General features: G+C 34.0%; 1 protein-coding gene and 1 non-coding gene across 2 annotated transcripts; one reads left to right on the top strand and one right to left on the bottom strand.

Moving 5' to 3' along the window:
- Positions 1-2761: 2761 nt before the first annotated feature.
- On the bottom strand, positions 2762-5821 carry LOC113752183 (putative calcium-transporting ATPase 13, plasma membrane-type). The gene has a single exon (XM_027296314.1). It carries the CDS (start codon positions 5819-5821, stop codon positions 2762-2764), a length of 3060 nt encoding a protein of 1019 aa, XP_027152115.1.
- Positions 5822-24991: 19170 nt separating this feature from the next.
- LOC113754659 lies at positions 24992-25152 on the top strand. The gene has a single exon (XR_003465337.1). It is a non-coding gene; the product is annotated as a U1 spliceosomal RNA (small nuclear RNA).
- The last annotated feature ends 1350 nt before the right edge of the window (positions 25153-26502 follow it).

Raw genomic sequence — 26502 nt, 5'->3', positions numbered from 1 at the left:
ATTTTAATTGTTGTGATACTCAAATTTTCGCCTATACTTACCAAAAAGATTTATTGCTCTACGTTTAACTAAACTTCTAAGCACGGCCGAGATACCTCTAGTATATATATATATATATATATATATATATATGACTCATATTAAAATTTGGATGCAGAGCTATCTTTTTGACTATCTTTATACAATTTGGCAGCTTATGTGATCACAACTCCGTCATATGTTTAGGGCCATTTAGAATGCTATTTTTTTTTAAGTTTTTATTGAAAATTGTACCATAGCAATTCGATGCATGTCAATGACAGAGCCAAGGGGGGTTAAGGGGTGCATGGCCCCCTCTAAGTTTTGAAAATTTTAGGAATATTAGTTTATATTATGAAATTTCAAAAGCCTAAACATATAATTTGATGATCCATAGTAAATTGACCCTATTTGATATATTATAATAAAAAGACCTAATACATAATTATCAATGGGCTAAAACAAAAATAATTACTTTATTGGCCCATATATAAATATGCTACTCAGTCCAGTTGATTAGATTTGTTCTCACTCCTCTTCCTGTGTCAACTGTAACTACAAAATGGACATTTCTAATTATGAAGATAATCAAGACAAACTCCGAAATAAGCTCAAGGATAATTTATTGAAAGATTGCCTAATTGTATACTTAGAAAACAAAGTTGTTGAAAATCTAATCATAGATGAATTTAGTTCTATGCAAGAACGTAAATTTCATTTTCCTTTTAAGAAAAGAGGTTGAAATTTCAAGGTATGTTAACATAACTGTTATTTTTTTAATTGAAAATAGTTATTTTTATATTACATAGTTATATAAATATATATATATATATATATATTGCATAGCATATTGGAGCATCTTATCATAATGTGCAAACTGGGTGGTTTATGATGTTATAAAATATTTAATCAAATGTTATTTCTTGTCTTAATTTTTGTTATTACTATGATGTATATTTATAAAATAGACATACCTTTATAATTAATGTTAATATTTGATATTTTTAGATGTCATATATTTAAATAGATGTAAATTATTTTGATTTTTAGACGTCATATATTTAAATAGATGAAAATTATTTTGAACATATCATATTAAAATAATTTTGTTAGGAAAAATTTTGCCCCCTCCCCTAGGAAAAAAAAGTTGTAGCTCCATCACTGATATATATATATATATATATATATGAAATAAAAAAGTGATTGAAAAATATGTTTATGGAAAAAAGTTTAAAAAATGCCTTCAATTGCGGATTGCATACCGAAGTTTCCTAGGAATTACGCTGATGAGATAACAGAACCCTTGCCTAGCTTTATTTTCCCTTTTGCACAAGTTTCTTGGCTCCAATGGAATTTCCTTTCCATTTCCTTGGACCCTGCTTGAAACCTACGAGGAAATTTTATTTGTCAATCCATACTGTTGTCTCATCCAAATTTGGCTTCATCTCATGTTAATTTCAATTCATCCGTGGTGTCAATGCAAAAAAATTTCTTCTACATAAAGTGTAGCATCATTTCGTACTGAATTTCCAGCAAATTTGTTCGAGAAAACCAACCTACCAGGCAAAAATAGCCTATCCTAACGAGATGCTGGCAGGGGAAATTAACATATATGCTTCTCATTCTGAAAGGTTAACAACATAATTAGTTCTTGAGAAGAAAAAAAAGAACAAATCTTGAAAGTTGTTTAGCCCAATTATACACAGTTTCCTTGTTCTTTTATCTCCCTTAACATGTACTACTAGCATAGATAAATTGCATGGCCAGTTCAACTTAGTAACGGAACTTGAGTTTGCCCATTATAAGTTTTAATTTTGGATCAACCTTTCTAATACTGTCAATGTATACATTTATAAGTTTAGATACGTGTCACATTATCTCAATTAAATTTAAATATCGAATTTTATATATATATATAACATGCATCTAATCCGCTAATATAGCATTAACAGCATATAAAACATTTATTCTTCAATTTTACCATTTTTGTCTTAAAGCTTTTGACGCCCAAAATGATTAGTCCAAGTCCTTGAACCACGTGGGGCCCAAATTCGTCAATTTGACTTTATGGGTCTTGGCTATTCTTTATATTCATTAGCAGAAAATCATTAGTTTGGTTATGAATATTGGGAATAGCTGAAGAAGTAAGAATTTGTAATTTGTATCCCAATGTTTTAGTGGAGTCTAATCATTTTCTAAACTAACAAATCAGCATAAACTACTACGAAACTTTGTGATATTGCAACTTGCCTGCTGTTTTCCTAATAACAATAGTAGAAGTTGTTTGATTTACTGGTAAGTGTAAATATTGAACTCAGCAAGAATTTACTACAAAAGTAAATTACAGAAGCAAACTACAGAAGATATTAACACGAAACTTTGAGCACACTACTCCATTTTACATGCATTTGAAGCTGTTGGTTTTTTGGCAAACAAAAAAAAAAAAACTTATAAGAGACTTGTATTGAATCTTCAAATGAGCTTATGCTATTCATTCATCAAATCACTATTTATAATATTTACAAGCGTCAAACTAATAAAATATCCAGTTAATAATTATCCTAAAAATTTCAACAAAAATCACTTGATAACATGATTTTCTACCTAACAAATCTTAACTATAATATTTATTAACAAATCAATATGATTTTTTGATTAGCAAATATCCTTATTCTTCTGCTCACTAAATTATTTGGATACCAAACATAATCTAGTAAAATCTGTAGGTAAAGTTTGGCATATTTCAACAGAAGTTGTTCCACTTGAGATAACTGAACACTGGTCTGTCCGGAACAGGTATGCACTTAATAATCCAGCCAATTGGCCAGGATGCAGCTGCAATTCCTATACAAGCTCCCCATTGCCCCCAATTCAACCTCTCCGTATTAGCAAATCTCTTCAAAAATTCCACCATCACCACTTGAAGAATAATTGTTACTCCAATAATTCCCAAGAACAACTTGTTCCTGTGTATCCCCTCGAACACATTCTTCCTCTCAAGTTTCCTTGCATTGAACTCATTGAACACTTGGCAAAGAACAAAAGTGTTGAAGATCAACGTATCGTTTACCTTTTCGCTGACGCCAAAGATTGATTTTCCTTTGAACTGTAATGTCAACAAAACTGCTATCTGATACAAGGCTTGAGACATTAAGTTCCTCCACATGATGTTGGTGATGAGGGGTTCAGTACGCCCCACTGGAGGCTTGTCCATGAGATCCTTTGCTGGTCTTTCTGTTGCTAGTGCTAAGGCTCCAAGAGTATCCATGATGAGATTTACCCACAGGAGTTGAACTGCTGTTAATGGTACTTCTCCAGCTGAAATTGCTGCTACAAAGTTGATCACTAGAGCTGCCACATTCACTGTGAGTTGGAACTGAATAAATTTCTGGATATTGCTGTACACACACCTTCCCCATGTAAGCACTGTGGCAACAGAAGCAAAATTGTCATCCAAAATGACAATATCTGAACTCTCCTTGGCAACTTCAGTGCCCTGAATCCCCATAGAAAGTCCTATATCAGCTTCCTTCAATGCTGGCGCGTCGTTTGTTCCATCTCCAGTCACCGCTACAACATGACCTTTCTCTTTTAAGCATTTGACCATGAGATGCTTGTCAAAAGGAGACGATCTCGCCATTACAACAATTTTATCAACTTTTTCCATCCGTTCCTCATCTGTGTAGTTGCGAAATTCGACACCTTCTACCACCAATTCATCGTTAGCCTCAAGATCAGGCTTAAGTATCCCACATTCAGTGGCTATTGCTCTTGCAGTGAAGACATTGTCGCCAGTGATCATTTTGATCTTCACACCAGCATATTGACAATCTTCCACAGCTTTCTTCACACCGGGGCGACAGGGATCCTTTAGGCCTACAATCCCCAAAAGGATCAAGTTTCTGTCTTCTAATGTTTGCTGTATTTCGCCACTGGCATCATTGGCTTCTGTTATTTTCTTGTGAGCAAATGCAATGCATCTCAGACTGCTGGCAGCCATGCCCTGTATTATTTCTTCAAATTTCTTCCTCTCAAGATGATCAAGTAATGTGACTTCTCCTTCAAGGTTGTAATAATGCGAGCACATTGCTAGTATCATTTCAGCAGCTCCTTTCCAGTGGACATGAATCGAGTTATCCACCATTTTCTTCATCAACACTCCACTTCTTTTCTTCTGTGAATTGAATGCTTCCACATGAAGAATGGAGCAATTCTGTTTTACTCTCTCCATCTCCATATTTAGTTCCATGACAGCCCAAGACAGAATTGCTTTCTCAGTAGGACTTCCAGAGAACTCGAGGCCCTCAGTTCCTAAATTAATCGGCCTATAAACACTTCCTGTGGTGTTTAGGCTCACCGCTTCACGAATCAATTTCAGAACATTGGTTGAGATAGAGCTGTAGCTATCTTTCTCTACTGATTCCTTGCCCAGCCAAAATTTTGTTACTGTCATTCTATTTAGAGTAAGAGTACCTGTTTTGTCTGTACAGATGGTTGTAGCAGACCCCATTGTTTCACAAGCAGAAAGCTTTCTCACCATTGCTTGATCAGCCATCATTCTCTTCATAGAATAAGCAAGTGTAACTGTTACAGCCAGAGGCAAACCTTCTGGAATTGCAACAACTACAATTGTTACGGCTGCAGCAATAATTTTCACCACAGCATTGATCACGTCATCAGCCTTCGTTTTGCTGCCATTGTACTCCTTAATTCCATTCGCGTCCTTTGTATGACCTGTGAAGTAGCGAACTAATAGCACCAAAAGAACTAAGGAAGCAACCGCTAAACCAACTTTACCAATTGCTGAAGTTAGCTTATTTAGGCGCGATTGAAGAGGAGTTTTCTCATTGGAGTCCTGGCTAACAGAGCTCATCATTTCCCCCCAAGTTGTGCTCATTCCAACAGAAGTAACAAGCATCTGACCATATCCATCAGCTACTTTGGTACCAGAAGTCAAGAATGGATTCTGGTTTTGATTAACTTCTAGATGATCACTTTCTCCAGTCATGCTTGATTCATCAATGCTTAAGGAATGCCCCTCCAAGAGTAATCCATCAGCAGGTACCTGATCACCAATCTTCAAGCGAACAACATCTCCAACAACAACTTCAAAGATTGAAATTTGCTGTCTCCTGCCATTTCTCACAACTTCAACTGGGATATTGCTGCTGAACTTGGAAAGCTTCTCAAATTGCCTGTTCTGCCTAAAATTACTGATAGCTGAAACAGAAATGACAAGAAAAACAGCAACAAATATACTTCCACCATCATACCATCCTTCTTTTGGACCATTCTCTTTTATTCCAAAACTAAGAGATAATGCAGCACATGCCAAAAGAATGACAATTGTAGGATCTTGAAAAGCTTCCCAAACAAAATGGAAGAATCCCTTTTTGGGAGGCTTACGATATGTGTTGCTACCAAAAGCTTCAATTCTGCGTAAAATATCTTCGGCATCATCACCATTTAATCCATGCTGAACTTCAGTATTGAGAGAAGCAGCTATACCTTGAATACCACCTAATTGGTCAAGCTGACCAAGGCTTTTCTCCTTGACAAGCTTTGTTAGAGTTGTCTGATCAACATTGCAAAAGCTGGGAGGAACTTCAGGAATATCGATGATAACTGTATCTGAAAGTACTGGTGAAATCTTGCTCTTTCTACAACTAAGAACATTTTTGAAGGCCTTTGAACAATATATGGTCAGAAAAGCAGAGCCCCATTTCTTTTTGGTTTTGTTGAGTTTACTAAGGCGCGTAACCAGGTTAATGCAGGACAAATTTGCATCAACTATTGAAGGCATAATTTCGAAAGCCAATGATAGCTTCTAAGAAAAATAATGTTGAGATTTTCTATCTCTCACAAGATAAAAGACAAGGTTCAGAAATCGGAGGGAGATAACGGAACGAGAGGCAATGTACAAAGTACAAATGTAGGCAAGATAAAAGCTAATCGTTCACGATCTCAATCAATTTGACTAACTGCATGAAAAGATTTTAGAAAAACTGTTGCATGAGTTGGTTGATGCAATATTTGGTGCTGCCTGTATTTATAGTAGCATATGATGTGAACCGTCATGCATGAAGCATCTGGTGCGAAATGTTTCTTTCTCGTCCGAAGGTTTAATCCATGGGGCCTAGCAAACAAAGTAGTTCAAATGTAATGAGCAAGATTTTAAACTTGAAAGAAAAGGAAGATGAGGAAAACTGAAAAGAGCTGGAATTTACTTTATCAGAACATTGCAGGGGAAAACTCAAAGAACAAGCCTGGAAAGGACTAGGAAATTGGCTTGGCGGCGCGTGCATTCAAAGAAGTGAGCCGTACGCGCCAACGCGGCAGAGCGAGTTTCTGCGCTGCTACGTTTTCTTTATCTTTGTTTATTCATTTAATTTTTTTTCTTGTTTGGGAGATAATTTTCCTTAAGAGGTCTATTAAAAGATTGAACAAGCGAGAATAATTATTATTCTCATACAAAACTTAACGTATCATTTGAAGGCATACATTCATAATTATTATTGACTCTATCTTCTATTTAAATAGGGGTAGCAATTTGTTCCAAGTCCTAATGGGTTACCCATGCCCATAGGGACTTTGGGCGGGATGGGTACTGGAATTTGATATTGGGTTTAAAATGGGATAAATCCCAATTGTATCCATTAATTGATGGAAAATTTTGGAAAATACTTGGGTATCCATTGGGCTCAAATAGCAAGGGCTCCGTTTGGATTAGCTGTTTTTGAAATATTTTATTGTAACAGTGTATATGAAAAATTTTTACTATAAAATTTTTTTGAAATATTTGATATATTAATATGGATGGGATGTTTTTTGAGTTATTGTATATTACTGTAATATTGTATTTGAAAAACTTGTTTTTTGATAAAATAGTCAATCCAAACGGAGTCTTAGATTCAAAAATTATCTTTAACAATTTTTATAGTCATACCAGCGAATATAATCTAGCAGACTTCTTAGTCATTATCCACAAGAATTTCCAACATTTTCAGTCAGTTTAGACCTGTCATCCTTGGACAATGATGAAGATAAATATTCAACACCCTAAGTGCCTTGGCCATCTTGATATATGTTGGAATATGGTTGTATATCTATCTTTTCGTTTATTTGTTAATCCAATTTTTGGTGGGAATCCTGAGTATAAAGCACTTGCATGTTTATTTAATAAAACTAAAAGAAATTTAATAAATAAAAAATATTAAAGTTATATAAAAAAATAAAAAATGAATTAAAGGAAAAAAATATGTAGAAAATAGATTTGGGTATTGGGTGGGATCAATCTAAACTCATTCCAAAGTGATCCCCCCCAAATTAGTCCCAGAACACATATGGGTAAGGTTGGGTCCAAACTCATATGACTTGATTCCATTTCAAACCCCAACAATTCCCGCCCATCCCACCCATTTTGCCACCTCTATATATTTAAATACCATTCTAACCTAATTTTACTTTTAAAAATAAGCTAACACTTGAGCCACTTTCACAACCACCATGACTCGTTTTCGAAGCAATTTCCAGCAAGAAGCTTTCAGACAACACACCCCCCCCCGGGGGCAGCCGCCGCCAACCCAACCACACCAAAAAAAAAGTACCATTAGCGTGTCTTAGGAATATAAACATTAAACCAGGATAGATTTCCCACATCAGTTTTGCATGTCAGGAATGTGTACAGATTTTCATGTCTTACCAATCGAGTGGAAGTTGGCCAACTCTCTCCCTTTCGCATACCGTATATGTTGTTGTTTACCTATTACCGACATCTACATTAACTAAAACCCCAACTTTCTCATCGATCTCTGACACAATTTGTTTACATATGTAACGTCCTTACATCTTCTAAGTTTTTTGAGTCATAACAATTGGTACCTTCCGCTGTAAACTAGTGAAGATTCTAAGCACCAACAAGAATTTATTTGGATGAGGGGCAAGAGCGGTCATCAAATGGACCGCTCCTGAGCTGTTCACGGCAAAGATTTGGCCAAAAAAGTTTGTACGCTCCAAATCACTTCTTGTATCTCATTTTTAATAACGTGTGTGAGATCCATAAAATTTTGTTCTAAAGTTACACGTCGTGCAAATAAAATTACGCCGTGTGCAAACAAAGTTATGCGGTGTGCAAAATGCACAAAACCGCTTTATACTAGTTGGAAATGACCTCGGGAACTGTAGCTTTCTTACGGTCCATTTATATGTTTACTCGTTGAGAAGAATCAAGTGGCAAATGTTATGCTTCTTCCGGGGGGATCATTTGAAGTGTCAACACTTAGGATAAGATCGGGACCATTTGATTGATGCCCATGATTGACTTTTGGTTTGAGTTGGCTTCACTCCTCAGAAATGCTATCAAAAGATCGAGGAATATTAAAAAGCCATACTAGGTTGTTAGAACGTTCATATACCTACTAGGGCTACAAATGCGCCGTATCAGGCTCGAATTCGATGGGACTCTCAATGTATAGTTCGAACTTGAGTTCGAATCTAATCGAGATCAAAGAAATAAAATAATTCTTTTTTTATACAGAAAATAATAATGGCACGAAAAACCTACATGTAATTTCACTGTTAATTTAACATATGGTATTCGACAAGCCAACGGACAAAGCATCCCTATACTCAAAGCCGGACTCAGACGAACTTGCTAAGTCAATTTGAGTTCAAGCTTTGACTAAGTCGGTTCCCAGTAACTCAATTTGCTCGTAACCTTTTATAAGTCCATAGAAGTGGAAAGGGACATTCTTGTAATGCAAAGTCCATGAGTCAACAATTTTTGGTTTCTTGAAAACTCACTTGCCAATTCCCAGTAACTCAATTCTTTTTTTTTTTTAATGAACCTTGTTTATGTTCATAGGATGCAAAAGGGCGCAGTCTTGTAAAGCAAAGTCCTGAGTCAACAGTTTTTTGGTTTCTTGAAAACTCGCTTGCAAATTCCAAATAGACTCTCTGAGAGTGCTGATGGTTGTGGATATACGGTATATACCACACGCAAGTAAAGATGATGTAGAGGGTCGGACGTAGTTTGAGTGTTTCAGCATACCGTAAGCTACTTTGTCACTGGTGGTCAAAGAAACAGACTTTCCACTCCTGGGAAGATTTTGGAGCAGATAATTCGCATTAGCATGGCGAGGTAAGCACTTCGCCAAATGAGTAAAGAAATTTTAGGTGTAAGACTTGGTAAGAGGTATATAAGGTCACAGACTCATAGGTCTTTCTACCCAAGAGCCAAGATTAATGAAAAGGCAGTGTTAACTGCTAAGATTGTCCATTAATGAACAGTGCAATTTTGCCCTCTTCTGCCCTCTTTTGACTCCTCACTAAAACGGCAACGGGTCTGCAAGACTATCAAATGTAACGTGTGGCTTTGTCCAAGGGGAAAAAAATGTAAAGAAAATATGCAATTATATCAAGGGTATTTATACAAACTTTTTGACAACGTGTATGATTAGATGCATAGTTATTAAAACCAACCGGCAAGAGGACCGGATCGATGGGTCAATGGTTCAACTATCGGGTCATTAGTTGAACCACCGAGTCAAAGTATATAATAAAAAATATCTAATAATAATATAATTAAATAAATATATAAAATTATAAATTACAATTTATAATAAATATTGAAACTCGCACACAATGTGGAGATTCTGGATAGCTAAGCAATCAAAGTTTCAAAGTTTAAATTTCAAATTCAAAGTTCAAACCTCAAGCATTCTCATATGATAGTTCATACTTCAAACTTTTCAACATACAAATGTTGTCTAAAAGATACAAACATTCAAAGTTCAAACATGGCCATGATGAACAATCAATTCAGCAAATTAGTACCACCAAACATAAACTGATAAACATAAACAACAACAATGCAGCTTATCACTTCAATAGGTCATTCATTGTTCATCACTTCATGTCCATGGTTCCCAACTATTGTCGAATTCAATACCACCAAATTCTTCAGCATCACCAAAATTTGACACACCACAGCCTTCATTAGGATCATTTCTTCCATCATTCTCTTCATCATGAGTCTCATCTTCTTCTTCAGTATCCAGTTCATCCAAATTTAGAGTTTCATCTATATAAGTAGCACAAACCAATGAACCATACACTCAAAAATGAAATGGATGAATATAGAAATTCTACATTCTATAATAGTATAGCTCACACTTGGCTGGTTGATAGTAAATGCAGCTATTTCATTCCTAAAAATTTCTAATTCAGCTGCTGTCAACTATGAAGATTCATCATCCAAAATCCAAGTTTCATTGGTGTTGAAGTCCTCAGAATCAATAGGATCATAATTTCTTCCCCTTGCATTTCTATATACAAAATGCTAAAAGTAGTTAAACAACAAATGTCATCATACTAAAACAAAAATCTGATTGCAAAAACTAGTTTACCTTTGTTGTAATCTTAAATTTTAGTGCACATAAACCAAATCATTTTGTCTTTGACGCTCCCATCTATTTCTCTTCTTTGAGTGGATATGCTTTAACAAACTCCAATTCTTTTCACAACCAGAAACACTACAAGTTCGACTTAGAACACTTATAGCTAAGTTTTGCAAATTAGGTGCACTACTACCATAACTTGTCCACCATTCATCTATTAAAATAAATAAACAAAAATTCAGATTATAGCATTATAGTATAATAGGAAAAAACATATTATAGTATTATAAAATAAAATTTCTTTGTACCTGGAAGCATGACATCACGATCTCTATAGCAGATACTCTACAAAAATCACTTTCAGTTTTATGAAATAATTTCATTTCTTTTGTCAGATTACTCATCAGATCAGGATTTCCATAAGAATACCTCTCAAGCACATCCAAAAGTCCTGATGTCGTATGCCTATGCTTTTCCAATTCAATAGAATTATATTGATAACAAGGATTGAACCAAAAACCAGTAGCATGGAGATTTTTGTGAAGCTAACTATCCCATCCGGAGTCGATTATTCTCAAGTAAGGGTCAACTATTTTATTTTTTCTTGCAAATCTTGTCAATAGCTCTTGCCTAGCTCTATGCATAGCAGCATACAAGTACCCCATTGCAGCGCTTTTGTCACTATCAACAATCCTTAAAATCCGAACAAGTGGCTCTGTTAATTGAACTATTGTAGCACATTCTTTCCAGAACATTGAATCTAGCATAAGATCCACAAATTTTTTTTGCTTTACTATCCTTAGCATATTCTGAAAGAGTCTATTCTTTTGAAGTTACCATAGCCCCTAGAGCATCTTTTTACACTAAAATACTTTGCAGTGCAATGAAATTAGTAGCAAAACGTCTAGGAGCAGGCCGAATAATTTCTTTTCACCCAGTGTATTTTCTCATCAAATGCAATGGATAACAATAATTATATATATATATATTTGGTTATTTTAGAAAAAGCATGCCAACAACTTTACTCACCTCATCTAACTTGCCTATATGATGCAACATTAAGTTTAAGCAATGGGCAGCGCATGGAGACCAATAAAGTGTCCAGCAGCAGCATAATTTGCAGCATTGTTGGTCATCAAGTGAACCACATTTTCCACCCCCCACATACAAAACCATTTCTCTAAATAATTTACGAAACATCTCTACAGTTTTTGAAGTATCAGAGGCATCAACTGATTTCAGAAATACAATTCCTCTTGTGAAATAAGCTAGAAAGTTGCTAAGGGTTCTTCTTTGCGAGTCAATCCATCCATCAGCCATGATAGTGCATCCAGTTTCTTTCCAAGTTGTACGAAAATTGTTAACAAAATTATTGATTTGTTTAACATTTTTTGTCTATAAATAGCCCAGCATATCATAGAAATTTGGAGGTTTGTAACAAACTCCAAAAGAACAAGTAGCATCAAACATTGGTTGGTAATATGTAAATTTCACTGCATTGAAAGAGATGCAAGCATCAATTATCCACTTTGCAACTGCCAAGTCAACCTTTCCTTTAGCCTCTTTGCTTTGTAGGACGCTTTTGATGGATGGTTGTTCTAGGCGTGAAAAAAGTCCCTATTGTTTTTCCCTTTTTATGTTGTTGAACCACATTTTTTTCCTTTGAAACTTCAGCAGTGGGAGGCAGCTAAATCTCCTGAATATCATCTTTATCTTGCATGTATACTTGCTCTTCATGTATTCTCATATTTTGGCCATATAAGTCACTTCCCCTTAAGCGTGCTTGTAAGCTTCTTTTCTTAGTTTCTAGAGCTTTCAAATTTTCCAGCATTTCACATCTAATATGTGCCTCAACCTTCGGACAAGGTGTTGTCTCCCCTTTTACACCCGCAAGATGTTGTTTGAATTAATGGATACCATCACCTTGAATTTTTTTTCCACAGTGAATACATATCAAGCACTTAACTTTTTTGTTTGACACAGAATCCTCTCTACAATGCGACCAAGCAAGATCTGTCTTCCCCCTTGTTAAGGATTGAGTTTGTGAATTTGAAGTACTCAGTGTTGGTGTTGAACTCAATGTTGCGGCTGTGTCTGATGGTGTTTCTCCAATGGAGTCCATTACAAATACCTAAAAAGTAAAAACAATTAACAATTAGCATTCTGTTTGTAGCATATATTGGTAAATTGTATCTACTAGCTCGCATGTAGATTATTAAGTTGCATATGGGATTCTTTTTTGTTTAACTGTGAAGAATAGGCAGCTTAAATTGATCCATTTACATATCTTATCTCATGCCAAAATATCATAGTTCAAACATTACATAATTTGTCCATCATTGTAAAAATGCCTATGTTGTTTCACTTAAACACCAAAACAAAGCTATTGGATTTTCTGTCAAGTCCTTTTCTAGATTCGTATAATTGAATTGAGGTTTTATTGTGGTAGGCTTAGTTGCTTATCAACCATGTAGGTAACTTTGAAAAGTGTGGCCGTTAAAATGCATTTTTTAGTCTATGCTTACTAAATATCGAGTCAGTGCATCATAGCTCCAGCCAAACAACAATTAAAGACTTTTTCTAAGTTTCTAAATTCCAAACAACAACTCAAGCAATAAGTTAGCCAGCCAACGTAGATGCATGAAATACATACATCTATAGAACAAAATGCCAACAAACATAGATGATCAAATACCAAGTAAAGATTTATAGAATCAAAGGGAGGTTGATGTTACTGAAGCCAAAAAGGAGTCTTAGGCAAATTCTTTCTTTTAAACTCACCCTGTCCTCTCTACCATTCTCACTTCATAAACTTTCTCTGCTCGTTTCATTTTACACCTCCCTAAATCTCTTCTTTTTCATCTTTCTTTCTGTTTTTTTTAACACTACTTTTTGTATTTTTATCCAATTTCTTGACATTATCCATCCTCAGACTCTATCCCCTGCATATATCCATCTATCTGTAGTGCCAATTCAATTTTTAATTTTCAGCTAATCTTGGTTATAAACTTATCTTTCCACTAAAATTCAACAAATAAACAGAAACAGGGGAAAAATGACTGCAATAGATCACTAAAAATCATGTGTGGAATATTAGCAGTTTTGGGTTGTTCTGATGATTCTTAGGCCAAAAAGGTGTGGAATAAGCTTCAAGAGGCAAATTCAGCTCTCTACAAGAAGTAAAAGGAGTCTGAGGCAGTGCTATAGGAGAGACAAAAATCTAGAATTTGAGAGGCAAGTAGCTTCAGTGTACCATTAATTAAAGCTAAAAAATCTACATGCAATATGGATTAATTACCTTCAAGGCTTCACCGATAGCTGCTGCAGAATCTAGAATTTACAGAATCAACGGAGCTCAGGGCTTGGGGGAGAAGCAGAGAAATAAAGGTCTATCGTTTCAGCAAATTGGAAAAGCTTCAGCAATTGGGGGAGAAGCAGAGAATCAACGGAGCTCAGGGCTTGGGGGAGAAGCAGAAAATTGGAAAAGCTTCAGCAATCAGCAGGTCAAGGCTTCGTTTCAGCAAACATAGCAAAATTGTTGTCTGATTTGCTTCTTCATTTCTTCGTATGTTGTCCATCTCTGTCAGTCGCTGGAGATTTGAGAGAGAAGGTGAGAACTAAGAAGTGAAAAGAGAGAAGTCAGAAGAGATTTAAGAGAAAGAGAAATCAGAAACCCTTAATTCTCAAATTCCCAATTCCATAATTGTAAATTGTAATTCTCAGATGATGTGATGGTGAAAATTAAACAAATTGGATAAAATGGTCATTCCGTAAATATTACAAAAACCCACCGGTTTAATAAATACTAGCTAGGTCTGGCGAGTTAACGGTTCAACCGCCCTAGTCAACCCATTTCGAATGAGCAAGCTGCAACTCCGATCCAATTACAGAATCAGTCCAATTTTATGTCTAGTCTATCGGTTTGACCGGTTCGACCGTCAGATCGGGTCAAATTTCATAATTATGATTAGATGTACACAAAAAATAAATAGCAGAGAAGCCGATATAAATATATTCTCAAATTTACAAAATTGCACTGTGTTTGTTAATTATTCATTCTAGTGTGCCCTTTTCACACATTTTCCAATGTAATAAGTGAAATCATCACCAAAAGATGCTATGAAACTACGAAATAAGCTTTATCAATTGTACGAGACAATTGTATGAAAGTGAAAAGAAACTTTGAAGAAAAAAAATGTGTGATTTCTTAAAATTTTAAAAAAGGTTGTGCAAGTGGCTTGCAAAATCTATGTCTAGGAAAAAAAATCCACTTTCTGCACTTTGTTGAAGTATTTCCCTCAACTTCTTTTTTTTCATTATTTTTGTTGGAACAATTGTTTGAATCACTCACTATACAAGGATATTGTTAGGATTCAAGCGCGGAACAAATAACTATTGAGATATCAAGTGCACAACAATTTAATGAAAAATAAGCCACAAGCATGAAAGATAGACTGACACACAATATTTAACGTGATTTGACTCCACCATTGAGCCTACATCCACGGAGAGATACCCGTTTTTTATTATGAGAAGAAAATCCTATACAAGAATACAACTTAAACCCAAATTCAACCCTTTTATACCATCTCTCATCTCCCTAGAACCCTCTCTCACCACCCCATGTATAAGACTACATATTGCTCTTGTGTGCCTTTTGTGTGTCTCTTGTGCAATATGCCAACCCATCTATTTATAGAGAATATTATTTAGTCAAAAACCCAAATAACAACAGGAATCCAATTTTAATTCCTAGACTTGTATGGAATATGAAATAACTTCTAATTCTAAACAAAATAGGAAATTTCTTGGCTACTATTTCAAGTAACTAAAACCAATTAGGAAACTAGTTACTTCCACGCAAAACAAGAATCCTACCTAACAGAAATTAAGCCAATATCCTAGATATCAACATCTTGGAGTTGCAAGTACTCTTAGATTTCCATCCCGGATGGCATTAGCCAGCAAGTCCCGGGGATTGCCTTCCAAATAATTTCTCATGAAAGCAACTATAATTCCACCAACATATATTATCGTGGGTTCTCTGGACATCCCTTTTTGGCACAGGCAATAGATGGACTTCATTCAAATCCCTAGAGCGCCATCATCTTGCATGTCAAATAACAGACAACCAATGGGTTATCCGTTGGAGTTTGATATTGATTGCTGATGGATAATTCAATAGGATTTAATAAGAAGATCATAAAAATCCAAAACTACTTTATATATATACGTGTGTGGGGATGGGGGGTTGAGGGTGGGGTGGAGGGGAACAATTGTTTGAATTTCTTTTGGATATATGCTGAAATTGGAAATAGTGGGAGATATAATTTAAATAAAAGCCTGGAATGAAGGTAGTTGGGATTAAAAGTAGAAGAACATTGATCTAACTTTTCATATCTCATGCAAGTTCTATGGCTCTGCTCATGTTTAAGTGGGTAGAGGGACACCCGACGTGTAATCCGAATTGGCGAGCAAGAGAGTTTAGTAATGAAAATAAAAACTCGTAGGATTACCCAATAGAATTTGTTAAAAAGCTCTCGTAAACTGGTTAGGATTTGGTTAAATGCACTTTCGAGAGTTCCTGATCCCCATCCCTGCGGTTCTCTGTCTCCCTAACCCTGCGGGGATGAGAAACCACAAGCCAACAACAAACAGAGGCCTAACATTACAGAAGCAGATGTCAACCAAGTGTGATCAGTTTAGGTGCTACTTTGCTAATTTCAACGTTCAGGTTAGACATGTTAATATACACCTCTTTTGATCACTTAGCATGGTAGTGGTTTTTTTTTTTTTTGGGAAATTTGCACTGGGAAATTGGAATTGCACGTATAGATTGTAGTTTTTATGGGGTATTTTAGAACTGCTAAGACTTCGTTTCCTGGCCTAGATAAATGTCATAACAATTTCTTAAATACGTAACTGCAAACAGAGAAAAGAAAAAAAAAATTTGTTCCAGGGAGTGAGTGATAAAACATGGATAAAGAAATTTGAGATTTTCGCTTCGTCTGGAGTTTTACGTGTTGGAGAAACCCATCTGATCAATTTTAGTGTAGTCGAAAGCATCTAAATTCTCTTTTTCTTGAAACAATTCTGAAACTTCCCTCTCTTTCTATCGGTTCAATTAAATATGGGACCATTTCTCCACTTTCTGAGAATTAAGTAATCTTCTTCAATAGCGTATGCTTCAAGCTTTCAACACAACAATTTCTTTTCTTCTTCTGTTCTTTCCTTATTTCTGATGCGTAGGTTGTCATGTTAACCAACATCATCAACGTAGGGAAATCACTTTGTTTTTTAGCTTATTTTGTTGGATTGGATTGATATTTGACTATTGGTCTTACGAATTTGGTTCTCTTCTAGGTACCAAGTAAAACATCCAAGAATGTTTCACAAAGCCTTGGAACAAAACCGATATCCTCACAGTCTTTGTTGCAGAGTGAATCTGATGCACCATTGTAAATCTGCCCTGAATTAGGTGAGTTTTGATAGGTCTTTCAAAAACTTGTCTGTTTTTGGGATGGCATGGAGCAGATTGTCCATTATGATTTGTCAACTGTCGATCCTCTTTCTCCTCTTAAGCTTTCCGTGGGGAGCATCATCGGGGACGCACGTGTCTTTGATTCTGTCTTGAATCAAAAACTTTGATTCTCAAAATTATTAAAAATCACCATCATTTCCCTATTCTCTTATACGCCAGCTAGTTATTAGAAGCCTCCTATCACTTTCATATCTTCTATCATGGTACCACTCTCTCTATTATTATTATTTTTTTGTCATCTATGTCATATCCCTGCAATCCCCTTTTTTCTTCCTCCCTTCTCCGCCCATCCTTATAACCCATATTTCTTCTTCAACATTTCCTACTATTTTTCAACCCCTCACCATTTTCTTCCCTCCCTCCTCCCCCTTTACCTAACCTCTAAATTCATATCCCTGCGACTCAATATATTTAACTTTACCTATCATAATGAAAATATAAATTGAAAATTAATTACAATGGTAGCAATTATTAGTATCTAAAAATGGAAATAAAAAACTGATAATATCTATAATATCCTCAAGTACTACAATCAATATATATATATATATTAACATATCAAATACATATTTACATATGAAGACAGCAATAAGAATACATAAAATAATTAATGATACCAAAAATTATCCTTAGTGTTTGGATTTTGCACTCTTAGTCAAATCTAATGTCAAATTTGGGCCAGATATATACAAATCAAGTAGTATTTTAGGGTTGAATGTTCTATATCTTTCTCTTAAACTATAATGTTACTTTTTTTAAACTTTTTGGTAGAATTGGTGTTGCTATTATCATTATTTTTTTTTATCAAAAATGAATATTTCAAAAAAAAAATTCCACGTTAAAAGGCTAGTGGTTAGGAAGAGAAAGTAAAAGGATAAAAATATTTTGGCATTCTAATCCGGTAACCCTTTCTGGACTCAGATTATTGTGTGGGCTCAAATTAGATAACTATGTGGGCTCAGATTATTGTGTGGCTCATGTATGTCCCCCGGATGTCCGCAACTTTGAGTTATATTGCTCAAAGTATGTTTCCTCAAACATTGCGGACTACCATCTATTTTTCTAAAACATTTTTTTCATAGCAACATAAATTAGCAATGTAGCACAACTTATCGCGTCAATCAAATGCTTCAGGTTAGATAGACATATTCCTTTGCATGACTTCAAGCGCTCTTCAATATTACACGACGACAAGCACAATTGTTCATCAATAGGTGTCATCAGCAATAGGAGCAAGCATAAGAAACTTGATTTTTATGAATTTCTGCACAATTCAAATATTGATACGAATTTAAATAAATCCTCCCAACTAGCATTTTCTAGCCGAGTGTGCTGCTAATTTTACACATATATAAACAAAAATTTTACACATACAAACAAAACAAGCAAATATGTTAAGTGGACTCACAAATAATATATTTATTATTATGTAAACATATTACCTTACATTTATCATGTCCCCATCTCAATTTCTTGTACAAAAATCTAAATGTATTTGGAGTTACTCAGAAGATAACACTATTGCAAGGATATGGTGGACTAATTATCGGTATTTTATGATGATGGTGCTTAAAATCTCTCTCCCAATCTCAAACTGGAAATGCTTCATTTTTTCTTTTCTATATAATACAGGAAAACCGGTTCAGGCCAATTCCATGTACTGTAGATTCTAAAAACTGATGCACTAGAAAGTCGCAAGAAAGTGTGCGATAGTGTTGGCGAAGACGTACAACCATAATAGTAATAGTAGTACCAAAAAAACATCTGAACATGCTTCCCCTTCTCATTTACATATTACCTTAATATGTAATATGTAAACATATTACCTCACATTCATCATGTCCCCATCTCAATTTCTTGTACAAAAATCTAAATGTATTAAGAGTTACTCAGGAGATAACACTATTGCAAGGATATGCTGGACTAATTATCGGCATTTTATGACGATGGTGCTTAAAATCTCTCTCCCAATCCCAAACTGGAAATGCTTCATTTTTCTTTTCTATGTAATATAGGAAAACCAGTTCAGGCCAATTCCATGTACTGTAGATTCTTAAAAACTGATGCACTAGAAAGTCGCAAGAAAGTGTGCGATAGTGTTGGCGAAGACATACAACCATAATAGTAATAGTAGTACCAAAAAAACATCTGAACACCTGAAATAGTTACACTCAATTTAGTCAAATAAAACATCTTAGTAATAGAAAAAATAAAGGCAAATTTGGACTAGGATGCAAATAGATAAAACATATATAGTCAATAAAAAAATCGAATAATGAAATAAATAGCAGTATAGTAAAATTGATGCAAACAGATGGAAGAAGAAAAGGCGAATCCAGGCGAATCCAAAAACTTTGTCATGTTCTTTCACCACTAAGAACATACGATTCCACCTAAAGTAGAGCCAAGATCTTGCACAAGATGAGAACCTTTTTAAATTAGAGAGTTTGATGAATAATGCACGTACATCTCTCACAAAGACATACGTGAGAGATATAAATACTATAGTTTTTCAAATATTAGTTTTTCAAATATTATAAATTTTTTTCAAAAAGTACTCTAAAAGGTACTCTAAAAAGTAGTCTAATTTTTTTTAATGTTTTACAAATATTTCAAAATATATTCTAAAAACTCTACTACTTTTAAATATTCCAAAAAATACTCTAAAAACTCTGCTATAGTAAAATTTTTCAAAACACCTCCAAAAATAGTTAATCCAGATGAAGTGTCAGATTTGGAAACTTAAGAGACTTGTTGGAAGTCAAAAGTTTCTGAAATATTTTTGACATTTTCCATCCATTGAAGGGGTTTAATGGTATCTTTTAATGTTCATGAATGTCCATAATATGTGAAATAATGGCTAAATAACTTGTGACCCTTGGATTGTCCTTTCACTATAAAATGACAAGTCTCTATCACATTAAAAAACTAGAACCTTGATCATATCTTTGTAGAGCAAACTTGACATTTGCTATTAAGTTTCCCAAAAATCTTGTTGTATGTTAGAAGTAATTTGTTATAACCCTATAGAAAATACTATATGTAGTAGGGGTAAATGACACCTTAAGAATAGTGTCAAATATGCCTTATGATCATCATTTTCATTCCCACTTTCTAAGTGAATTTTGTATTTCTACACTTTTGTGTGCTTGAGTATCAATTACACCAACAGTTTTATTCTTCAATTGGAAGCACTCTAGCGGAGTCCAAGTACTTGGGAGAAGTAAGATCATGTAAAATATATAATGATTTTCAGTGTGGAATTTAAAAAAAATATGGAGATGTGAAGTGAAGCATATTAGAAGAATATCTAACATGTTTTAACTTATGAGACTCTTCTTCCATGGACCCTGAGACCCTCACCGTGACACCCTCTTCTTTTCCTTCTACAAAGAAATGAGGAAAGAAAATTCTACATAATATGTAACAGGTTCTATAACATGTTTATATAACAGTGATCCTTCCAAGGGAATGCGAGTCAATTGTGCCCCTATATTGCATCTAAGTTCTTCAACTCCTACATGGCACTGACGCCCTTGTGTGTGTCGGTGGTTTCTGGGTTGCAAATGCAAAAGCAACCGAGATAGTAGTGAAATGTGTATTATGATTCTCTAGCCGACAAGACCAAATGATGACTTTGCCCTCTATTCAAATCTTCGAAAAGTGCATAATTGAGCTAGAAGAATAATTGTATTTTATGTAACAAATCAAAATCATTAGACAATGGGGATTTGCTTGGTTAAGTGCTACTTAACAAATATTCATTTATAGAATATAAGAAGCATTAATTATATGGATACATGTCAGATATATGACACATAAGCAAAATTTTGAACTTAAAATTTAAAATTTGCTCATGTATAATTCATCAAATCGGCATAGTGTATACATTGACAGTATATATAAAATTTATTCTTATATTAAGTGAAACAATCATAAACCTCAAGGGAAATTTTTTAAATTATCCCACAAAAATTTCCAGCTTTGAACATTTTGGGGGTTTCTAACTTGCTGCCGAGCACACTAAGCCCGACTGCCCAATAGGTATAGTTTTATTGCAAAGACAAATGCAAGGAAACCTCACGCCTGCTAGCCAAATGCAAGGAAACCTGTCATTCTTTTCAATAATGCTATTTCAAAGACTCTAAGTACTATGAGCCATGGGGGACAAGCGGACAAGACGACTATATGGACCTCGCGCCATGTAACATTGAAATTTGATAGGATCAACGAATTAATATAGATCTACCTCTATAAATATTATACGTGGCAAATATCATGCTTAATTACATCCAATAGAGATCCATGAGACATCATGACATAAATTAATCAATAGACTTTCTCCATGTACAATACTACAATCTGGGTTTCCGGGATATCGATTGATGCACCAAGCTTTCTCCACGAGCAACTGTAACGAGAGATCTTCTGTACTCCAAGCTTCCAGCTACTTGACTAGTATGATTGTATGTTTCTTGCTCTGAGATCAGTCTATCAACAACTATAGATGCAAATTCAATCACGGGTTGCTTGAAGTGTATAGTTTAAAATCTCTGAAAATTTTTTTGAGATTACTGTAAGTAAAGTTGTTAAAAAACTTGTAGTAGACAAATTTAGCCAAAAATTTGCTTGCCAAACAAGGCCATAGTTTCTTCTCTTTTCAAGTGATAGCATCATCTGGCTCTTAGTATTTTGTTATTTCCATGGTACCCTCACATCTCATATCAAGTTCATATGTTTTAATTGGGATGATAATTACTAAAATGAAACTTTTCCTCTTCCAAAGTTCACTATACTATATTATAAGACAAAAATGAAAAAGGAGAAAGAGAAAGGTCATTGCAATTCCACCATTTATTTTATCATATAGTCTAATTAATGAAAATATAAAACTAAAAATTGATTACAATGGTTGCAATTATTAGCATCTAAAAATTGAAATGAAACTGATAATATCTATAATACCTTCAAGTACTACAATCAATATATATATATATATATATTAACAAAGGAAATACATATTTACATATGAAGACAGCAATAAGACTACATAAATAATTAATGATACCAAAAGATATCCTTAGTGTTTGGGTTTTGCATTCTTATTCAAATGTAATCATGGTCAAATTTGGCTCAGATATATACAAATTAAGTAGTATCTTAGGGTCGAATGTTTTATATCTTTCTCTTAAACTATAATCTTGCTTTTTAAAATTTTTTGGTAGAATTAGTATTGTTATTATCATAATTTTTATCAAAAATGAATCTTTCAAAAAAAAATTTCCACGTTAAAAGGCCAGTAGTACTTTATATTTATATTTAGTGATTTCATAATTTAGATTTCATGAATGGTACCATTCTTAATTTTTTAAATCCATGACATTATTTCGTTTCATTTTTGTTTTCTATTTAATTTCGCCATTTTACTTAGAATTACTAAGTTAAAAGATAAAATATTATCATTTACTTTTTTTACTTTTACTAAGTTTGGCAATGTTTTCTCTTTATTTACCCTCCCACTAATAAATTTCAAATCAAATTCCTATATAATTGGAGCCACTTCTTACTTATTTAAATTAGAAAGGCACGAAAGCCACTTCTTATTTAGAAAAATGTTATTTGCACTCCATTTTTTTATAATTTGCAATTCCACCATTTATTTTATAATATAGTCTAATTAATGAAAACCATATGATCAAAATGATTATGGAAGTGTGAATAACAAAAATGAGAGTGTAAATAATATTTCCCCTTGCTTATTATTTAAATTAAGAAGGCATGAAAAGGATGTTATATTTGTTATCTCTTCTTATGATCTTATAGAAGTCTTAATCGGAGTAGAATTGTAAATAACACATTGCAATTAAGAAATGTGATGAGTTGAAGTTTAAATAGGATAACATGCGCATTAACTAACAATTTGTAATGAAATGATTTTAAAAAATAACCAATTATTTCAAATCTAGAGAGTAGATGTGGAGGTTTGTTGCTAAAAATCCCTTCTCAAATTTGGTAAATAGTGGTTTCTAGTGAAATTATGTTGTTATATCTTATTATTGGCTTGGAGGAGTTTTAATTGGAGTGAAATTGTTAATTGGAGGAGTATTAATTGGAGTGGAGTGTTAGTTGGAGTAGGATTCTTATTTAATGGAAACTTAGTGGTGTGTTTCAGACGTGGACATGATATATTTTACGAAATAAATTAAATGTAAAATGTTAGAAAATTAGAATTGAGGGTGGGAAAGTGTGTAGAGGCTTATTGCTAAAAAAACCTTTTCAAATTTATATAGATATAGATATAGATAGCGGTTTCTAGTGAAATTGTGTTGTTATATCTTATTATTGGGTTGGAGGAGTTTTAATTGGAGTGAAATTGTTAATTGGAAGAGTATTAATTGGAGTGGGAAGATGTGTGAAGGAAGGAGTGTTAGTTGGAGTAGAATTCTTATTTAATGGAAACTTAGTAGTGTGTTTCAGACGTGAACATGATATATTTTACGAAATAAATTAAATGTAAAATGCTAGAAAATTAGAATTGAGGGTGGGAAGATGTGTGGAGGCTTATTGCTAAAAAACCCTTCTCAAATTTATATAGATATACATAGATAGCGGTTTCTAGTGAAATTATGTTGTTATATCTTATTATTGGGTTGGAGGAGTTTTAATTGGAGTGAAATTGTTAATTGGAGGAGTATTAATTAGAGTGGGAAGATGTGTGAAGGAAGTAGTGTTCGTTGGAATAGGATTCTTATTTAATGGAAACTTAGTGGTGTGTTTCAGACGTGAACATGATATATTTTACGAAATAAATTAAATATAAAATGCTAGAAAATTAGAATTGAGGGTGGGAAGGTGTGTGGAGGCTTATTGCTTAAAAACCCTTCTCAAATTTATATAGATATAGATGGAAACTTAGTGGTGTGTTACAAACGTGGACATGATATATTTTACGAAATAAATTAAATGTAAAATGCTAGAAAATTAGAATTGAGGGTGGGAAAGTGTGTGGAGGCTTATTGCTAAAAAAACCTTCTCAAATTTATATAGATATAGATATAGATAGCGGTTTCTAGTGAAATTATGTTGTTATATCTTATTATTGGGTTGGAGGAGTTTTAATTGGAGTGAAATTGTTAATTGGAAGAGTATTAATTGGAGTGGGAAGATGTGTGAAGGAAGGAGTGTTAGTTGGAGTAGGATTCTTATTTAATGGAAACTTAGTAGTGTGTTTCAGACGTAAACATGATATATTTTACGAAATAAATTAAATGTAAAATGCTAGAAAATTAGAATTGCGGGTGGGAAGATGTGTGGAGGCTTATTGCTAAAAAACCTTTCTCAAATTTATATAGATATGCATAGATAGCGGTTCCTAGTGAAATTATGTTGTTATATCTTATTATTGGGTTGGAGGAGTTTTAATTGGAGTGAAATTGTTAATTGGAGGAGTATTAATTAGAGTAGGAAGATGTGTGAAGGAAGGAGTGTTAGTTGGAATAGGATTCTTATTTAATGGAAACTTAGTGGTGCGTTTCAGACGTGAACATGATATATTTTACGAAATAAATTAAATGTAAAATGCTAGAAAATTAGAATTGAGGGTGGGAAGGTGTGTGGAGGCTTATTGCTAAAAAATCCTTCTCAAATTTATATAGATATAGATAGTTTAAATATTTAACTATGTTTAATTTAATGGTCCATAACCCCTCTATGATTATCCAACGGTAAATTTTACTCGTGAGTGTGATACCTAAAAGGGGCAGTAGAATCTCGATAAAATTGGAACTCAAATATATTTATTGATTATTAATTGGATTTTCTTTATCTTTTTTTTATCCGAAACGTAACAATACTTTCTGTCGAAACGTAACAATACTTGTTAGTTCACTTAGTTGTTACAAGCTAGGAGTTAGGTCCCACAATACTGAATAGAATGACAAAAGCATTGACGAAAGCATCGTCCCACATCGGGACACACAGGAGACAGCAAGCCTTGTAACGTATACTTAAATATCCGTGGAAGCTACTTGGAAACATACTTACCTGGACGGGGTCAATGGGTGATCAAGAAGCCCATGGCCTAGGTTGGTGACCTCCATTGCACTTGGGAGGGGTGCCTGCCTAAGGTCAGCCCAAGTTGGTTGAGCCTGCGTCATAATTTGTTGTAGCGGGGGCCTGCGTTCGCGCGGCCCCTGCCCAATGCTTAATTCTAAAATATTTTCTGGTAACTTTGTGGGCATCAAGGCTCTTAATTGCTAGGCGGAGCCTATGGGTCCTAATCATGAGAGTTAAATACTGTTTCCTAAAATATCCTTCTATTAAATGGGGTATGGCTAATAAATTAAATAGAGTATGATTAATGATTAATTAGCTTTACAGTAAATAAATTAGGTTATATTCAATAATAACATACATTAAATAAGTATATTTTAGAGAAATTACAAATTAACTATATATATACATTCATCAATTGAAAAGTGGACTACAATTTAAGACGTATGAAGAAGGAAAACAAGTTTATCAAAGAAGGAAAACAAGTTTAGGGCATTTTTACAAATTAACTACATCAACATTTTTCAATTGAAGATTGGATTATAATTTGAGATGGATGTAAAAAGAAAATAAGTCTGTCAAAAATGAGATGGAGGGAGTATAAATATTAGTTTCTTGTTGGAAGAAATTATGTGAATTTAAATGTAGGAGAGCACACATAGAAGGCAACTTTAACAAGAAAAAACCAACGTCATTATTTTGTTTTGTCAATTATTTAACCAAGTAATAATCTATATGCCATAACTTATTCAATATGATTTCATCAAGGGAATGATATATTAAATTAAAAAAATCAAAATATCCTGGTAGTCTAGGGACCTGTGCTTCTTTGCATAGTAGAGTTAAAGTTTACGAATAATCCCCTTCTGACGCTTACTAGAGATCCCAGAGAAATACCGCGGAACGCATGTGGTCTTTGGGGGCGGGCGACCTTTCTAACACTCAGCTCGCGTAACGATGAGACAGCATATAGTAAAGGTTTGAAATCCATAGGTAGCGATGGAGCCGGGATTTTTTTTTAGAGGTCAAAATTTTCTTAATATGCTATATTTAAAATAATTTTTATCCATTTAAATATATGATATCTAAAAAAATTAAATATTAACTTTAATTGTAAGTATATATATATAAACTCTTATAATAAAAATTAAAATTATAAAAAATTAGGGAGATCAACTTTATTTTACATATATATTTATATATTATAAATTAAAATTTTTAAAACTTAGGGGGAGTTTTGGCCCATCAGCCCCTCCTTAGCTCCGTCATTGTCCATGGGTCCTTAATACAAACTACAAGAAATGTAGGTCCCATTTAAATTGAATAGCTACAAATGTAGAAATAATCACGCCCATGACATCCATCCCCAATAAAGGACTCAACGGCTCTGGTGGATTCTCAAATCTTTCATTTAAGTTATGAAGGAATTGGTGGATGGAATCAGACTAAGGTTGCGTTTTATAAAATTGAAGTCTGAAATCTGAAATCTAAAGT

This window comes from Coffea eugenioides, chromosome 11, assembly GCF_003713205.1.
Source record: "Coffea eugenioides isolate CCC68of chromosome 11, Ceug_1.0, whole genome shotgun sequence".
NCBI classification, from domain to species: Eukaryota; Viridiplantae; Streptophyta; class Magnoliopsida; order Gentianales; family Rubiaceae; genus Coffea; species Coffea eugenioides.
This window is presented reverse-complemented; position numbering and strand designations above follow the sequence as displayed.